We start from the raw sequence: 6,286 nt of genomic DNA on the forward strand, positions 1-6,286 counted from the left end.
GGGCCGCTCGCTTACGGGAGGCGTTCGTGGGTAGAAAAACTGCAGGCTGTAACCGGGCGTAGTTAAACCGGGACAAAAGATCGGTTTGGTCGGATGTCAGCTCTTCCCCGTGAGGGTGGTGGGGCACTGGAACAGGCTGCCTGGAGGAGCTGTGGATACTCCCTCTGTGAAGGAGTTCAAAGCCAGGTGGGACAAGGCTTCCAGCAGCCTGCTCTAGTGAGGGATGCCCTTGGCTGCAGCAGGAGGCCAGGACGAGGTGATCTGTAAAGGTCCTGTCTAACACAGTGTTCTATGAAATTACTCTGGGGATGCACTGAGTGCAAATTTTCAATTCAGAGGAGTTTGAGGTGAAGTTAAATGTTCTTTAACTGAAATAAATAACTTTGTATCCTTTTGTACTTCTGTTTTTCATCTCATTTTGTTTAAAAATCTTGGGAAAGAAAACCTACAGTTGTGGTCTGGCAGAGAAAGCAAATTGTCCAGTTATGGAACAACAGCTCCTGTGTTAGGAGGAGGAAGTCTGTGTTTCACAGGATCTCGTTTTCTAGCATTCCTTTTCTGATTCTTTGTTGCTGGGGTCTCCTGATCAGTGGTAGAGCTGTGCCCACTAGGTAGGCTGAGCAAGAGATGGGTAAAAGCAGTGTGGGGGTGAACAAGAGCTAAACACCAGCCTCTAACCCATGTGACTGCTGTTCTGTGATGGTTTGTGTTTCTGAGCTGTCTGTGGGACGGTGCTCTTGCCTAGCTGACCTAGAGTTTGCTGTTATGAGAATGGAAGTAGATATGCTCTGTTTTTTTCCTGTTGACCTTTTCTGTACTTAGACTAACAGCTTGCTGGCTCTGAGCCAGGTGCATTTTCACATGTTGGATGCAAGTTGCTTGCTCATTGCAAATAATTATAAGATTCAAGCTCTGAATGTTCCTGGGCTGCAGTGAGAACAGTGTACAGGTTTATTCCATGGGATGAAGGCTCACTACTAGAGCAGCTGGGCCTTGTGTTCTGTGTGAGTAGTTAGAGATGTGTCCTGGTAAGAGGCTGAGGTACTTTGTCATCTTAAACTGTACTCTGCTTCCTCCCCACAGATGGAGGAAGGGGATGCTAACATGAATGCACCTGTCATAACTCCTTCTTCATCCACTGAAAGTGTGAACAAGGTACCTGTGGTGAAGGCCAAGGCCACTCATATCATCATGAACTCTCTCATGACAAGTAAGAACTCTCATCTCTACATTGGTGGCTAGTGGGGTGTGGGCACAGGAGGGTGCTGGCTTGGTAATGCCTCAAGGGAACTAGCAGAGCTCCTGGACAGCTTGTGGGTTCAGATTGACTCAGCTTTTGAGCTGTCTGAGTTTTTTTTGAGGATGCTTCTAGAAGGAAGCAAGGAACTAGGGAATCGGCTGCACTTGCTGCCTGTGTTTCCATGTGCTGGTGGTGGGTGATGAGGGAGGGGGGCAGGGTATGTTATCTGCTGATAGGACACTGCAGTCCATGCCACCTTGTTAGTGGAGTGCGGAGGCAGCTGCTGCTGCTGCCCTGTTTGCTTATTAACTTGTTATTTCTGAGTGACAGGTAAAGCTCTAAAATCACCCGAGTGGTGTGGAGAGCTGATGTGCTGTGCTAATGGAGCCCTTGCTGGCATTATGATTGTTAATAGCAGGAGCAGCAGCTGTCTTGCTAACAGGAGCACTTTTAAAAAAACAAAGCTCATAAATCATGATGCTTTAAAATCAAATTGGGTCAGTTATGTTTGCAGGGAAGACATGCCCATTTGCAATGAGAGGACTCATTCATGTGTTAATCTGTCCCTGCTGCCTCTTCTTTTAGCAGCTGGGTCTGAGCTTTATCTTTTATTCCAAGCAATCTTTCCAAAGGCTTCCAGATTTGCAGACCTGTGCTTTGGAACAGCTATGCGTTTGGACTTTTAGTCTTGGCTCAGAAATAACCACTGCATCAGAACTTCTGGAAAGCAGCTCCTGTTCCAGCCTAATGATGAAATGCCCATCTGGTTAAAACCACAATGGCCTAAAAATGTCCTGGTGCAGTAAGAATTCAGGACCCCCAGCCTGTGCTTCCCAGGGAGAATGTTTGGTCACAAGTTGGAAATACAGACAGAGCTCCTCCTAGATTTCTCATACGCAGTGCACTATCTCTGCAAATAACATTGACATGAGAAGTGCTACCTCTTTTAAAGAAGACATTGGCCTTTTGGCTTTTTTAGTTCCACTAGGGAGTGAATATCTTATGCTGGTTGTGGGTGTGGGGAAAGCACTTAATGTTTTCCAAAACTGAAGTTGATATCAAGTGTTTTAGATCCTGGCTCAGTATTTGTCCAAAATAGCTTATTTCACCTAAACTAGAATCACTGAGCCTTTACCACCTGCTCTGCAAGGCTGTGACTGTCAGATAAGTTAGTGTAGACAGCCTTTCAGAAGATTTTTTTTTTTTGGCCAACAAAAAAACAAACTCCCTTGAATCTAGAGGCCCACTTAAAATGTCCAGTTTATTGGGGTCTCCTAGATAGAGGAAGCTGTAATTAGGAGTGATGCAGCTGCTTGGGTGAGATGGTTTAGTTACAACTGTTGCATTTTTAATGCATCTGGTGATTTGGGACAGATCACTGCTCATCTGTATCAAGTCAGAACACCTCCTTAGCTTCATCTTGCTAAGGAGGTATTCTGCTTGTCTTGCTGCTTCTATCAACTGATCACGAGTGAAGAAAAAAGGGCGGTACATTTTTTTGCTGATGTTGCCTCTGTGAGCTGCTTGTGGTGTCATTTCTGTGTGAATGTGCTTTGTCCATTCCAGAGCAGACTCAGGAGAGCATTCAGCGCTTTGAGCAGCAGGCAGGGCTGAGGGATGCTGGCTACACTCCCCACAAAGGCCTCACTACTGAGGAGACCAAGTATCACCGAGTGGCTGAAGCAGTCCATGTAAGGCTTGTTTTCCACTGGCTTCCTCCCTGCAGGCTGTGTACTAGCTTAACACCCATCTGGTGACGTTACTTTTGGAATGTGTTCCAAGGACTCTCCTTAAACTGCTTCCTCTGAAGGCTTTTAGCTCACTGTGTACAAAAGGTTGCATATTTTAAAGTTAGTATTAGCCTTTATGGTTCTGAAACTTCTTTCTGGAATCTGCCATGTTCCACAGTCACGTCAGGCTATCACAGTTGTCCTTCCAAGTGGGGGCATCCCTATGCAGACTCTGTTTTCTTGCTGTACCTTTGAGTGGTGCCCTGCAGTTGACTGTTGTAACTGTTTGTCCCAAGAGAACTTGTAAAATATGCATTTCTGATGTGGAAGTTAGTAGTTGAAGTTGGACTTGCCTCTTACTGGAAATAAAGACAAAGGTCTTGAGTCAACATGTTTCCAATGAGCTTGGTTGTCCTCAGGAATCTTGCGGTTGGAGTTTAATAGAGAACTCTCCAAGCGTGCTTCCCCAAGGTCAAAGTTTCAATAACAGTGTTTGTGAATTGCATTAGTGTGGCTTGGGTAGCCACAGGAAATGTTCCAAGATGGCTGGGTGGTGTTTGAACTATAACTGCCCTTGGAGTGACTTCTTTGAAGTTCAGTTTGTACTGACTGTATGAGGTCTGGTCTCGCCTTCATTAGAACTTGTGCTGAAAGAGGAATGGTTACTGGGGCATTCACACTTGTTCCTGGGTGGCTGAACTGATGCTGCCTCTAGTGCATCCACAGCCACCTTGTGAATGCTGCTGTGGACAGTGTTACTGCTGAGTAGTGACTCTGAATTGTAGAGTGAGGGGCAGGTGTTATTTCACTTCTCTAGCCTGGAGCATCCTGGCTGCAGTAGGTTTCCAAAATGCTTATATCTCATGTGGAAAGAAGCTGAAGGGCGTCTGTGCAAGTATTGTACTACTGGTTTTAACTTCACATGAAGTGACAGTTAAATCATTTATTGCCTGGGGTAGAAACAATTGTCCAGTTCTAACAATAAAACCAGCTGTTTGTTCCTCAGGTCTTGTGTTTAAGTTCTGTTGCTTCTGTGTTTCTCTTGCCTCTCCTAACAGAAGCTAAAAATGCAGAGTGGAGAGACGACAAAAGATGACAGACAGACTACTTCTGCTCAGTCCACTCCAAGCAGCACTCCCCACTCCTCTCCCAAGCATAAATCCAGGTACTCTGTTCTGGCAAACCACTGCCTCCTTTGGTTTCCTGCAGGCTGTTGAGTTGGGAGCTGCTACAAATAACCTCCTTATCCAGCAAGGGACTGTCTAAGGGGCAAAATTCAGAGCCTGCCTGTGGATTTGTGTTGGATAGATCCAAATGTTGAAAGCTTGTGGAACTTGAGCATATATAAGTTCATCCTGGGTGGTAACAAAACTATTAAGATTGTTTAGATTGCCCCAATAACTCTATGTAAAAGTTCCTGGCACAGTGGGGCCACTTGAAGTATTTATTCTCATGCTTTGTCTCAATGATTTTTCTCCAGGGGTTGGTTTAGTCAGGGATCCTCTACTTCTATCACTGGCCCAGACTTTGCCCTGGAAGCTGGTGGGGACAAATTGCCATCTGAAAGATGGAGCTTTTTTGGACCTAAAGCCATGCAGAAACGCACCAGTGATCCAGGTATGTCCTCTCAAATCTCCTGGTCTGCGAGACCTGGCCTGCAAGAGCTCAAGGAGAGCTGTCACACAACAAACTTGCTAGCTGTTTGTTTCTGGAGCCTTATCCTGCTTTGCTTTGTTACTTTGTGAATGTGTGCTATTCATATAATTTCTGTGCCTAACTACAAAGCAGTTAGATATTTGGCATAGGTTTTACCTCAAAGTAGAAATAACTTACACTGAGCTGCAGTGAAAGGGCAAGGTGTGAAGGTGACAGCTTTTTACTCTGTCTGGTGGAACCAGAACTGAAGTGCCAGCTGCTGATTTGGAACAGGCTTTCAATGACATGAGGCTGATAGGTCTTGTGTAAACTTCCTGCAGTGTGGGGCATTGGTGACACTGCTCACTCCTGGCACCAGAGGAAAAAGGATTTGGGTAATTCTACAACCTCTTACTTGCTGTGATTATTTTTTCATCAGGAGGATTTACCATCCAATCCTATAAGGGTGCCCAGAAGCCATCCCCAATGGAGCTGATGCGTGCTCAGGCTACTAGGATGCCAGAGGATCCAGTCACCTTCAAGCCACCCAAAATGGACATTCCAGTCACAGAAGGGAGGAAACAATCTTCACGTTCCCATAACATCAAACCTCGGGATCTGAATGTGCTCACTCCCACTGGGTTCTAGGAAGAATGCTTCTGGTGTCCTTAGTGGGCTGCAGGGTGTCTTAGGTGCTGCTTCCCTATCCCACTGTGCTGCAGCAAAATAGGAAAGTCTCCCTTCCAGCTCTTCATCTCAGAAAAGGAAATGGTTGTGGCTGCCCTCCTAAAGCCAGGCTTGGAAAAACTTCTGCACTAGTACTAAAGCAATGTGATCCATCCTGTCTGCTGTCTCACAGCAGTTGGGTCTGCTAGGCTGCACTAGATGTGCAGTAAAACCTCAAACCATGTGTTGTGGGACAGGACTGCATGTGGTGTGCAAGCAGGCTGGCTTGTCTGCCTGTGGTCTGATTGTCTTGCTCTGCTCAGTGCTGAAGTACCCTCAGGAGGACTGTGGTTCTGTCTGGCATATACAGAACACCAGCAGAAAACTATGAAAACAAGGACTGAAAACTGGACCATTAACTGCCAGAAGGAAGTTGCTCTGGGAATGTGGTGGGTCAGTCTTAAATGTGGCACTCCCTTACTATCCTGTGTAACCTTGTAGTTCAACAGCTAGTATTTCTTTGTCCTTGGAGTTTTTTAAAGTAAAAGTGGAGCAGTGACCATTCCAAGATGCTCTTGTTAGAATGGCAGGGAGCAGAATGTCATGGGGCTTGACAGTGTTGCTTTTCTTCCAACTCTTCATGTTTCTCCAGAAAGGTGGAAATGACCAGAGCTGGTGTGGGTTGAACCAAGTAATCATCCTCTGTACTTTCTGCAAAACAACACTGTCCTGCCTCCTCCCAGACAACAGACTTAAGAGATGCCTGGCAGTCTGGGTGCTGCTTTATTTGTTTTGTTTTTTTTTTTTTCCCTAACATCTTGCGTGAGTCATGTAGAAGTGTATTCAAAACCAGGGGCACTTCTCCAATAAGGCTTTTTGTTTCTTCAGCATTAAAAGCATTTTGCAGGACTGGGGGAGGACTAAGGGCAGGTGGAAGCTAAGTGCTCCTCCCTGCTGTCATATAGCTGTATGGAATTTTTGGCCTAGTCAGTGCCAGCTACTGGGAACAGCTTAA

The 6,286-nt window shown here is 45.8% G+C and overlaps 1 protein-coding gene across 1 annotated transcript; it reads left to right on the top strand.

Annotated features, from left to right (window-relative positions):
• Positions 1-1,083: 1,083 nt before the first annotated feature.
• Positions 1,084-5,289, top strand: KIAA1191 (KIAA1191 ortholog). Its single transcript, XM_008941450.1, has 5 exons — positions 1,084-1,210; positions 2,807-2,931; positions 4,029-4,135; positions 4,451-4,587; positions 5,045-5,289. Exons 1-5 carry the CDS (start codon positions 1,084-1,086, stop codon positions 5,251-5,253), a joined length of 705 nt encoding a protein of 234 aa, XP_008939698.1. The 3' UTR covers positions 5,254-5,289.
• The last annotated feature ends 997 nt before the right edge of the window (positions 5,290-6,286 follow it).

The sequence above is a fragment of the Merops nubicus genome, unplaced genomic scaffold (genome assembly GCF_000691845.1).
Source record: "Merops nubicus isolate BGI_N331 unplaced genomic scaffold, ASM69184v1 scaffold30845, whole genome shotgun sequence".
NCBI lineage: Eukaryota > Metazoa > Chordata > Aves > Coraciiformes > Meropidae > Merops > Merops nubicus.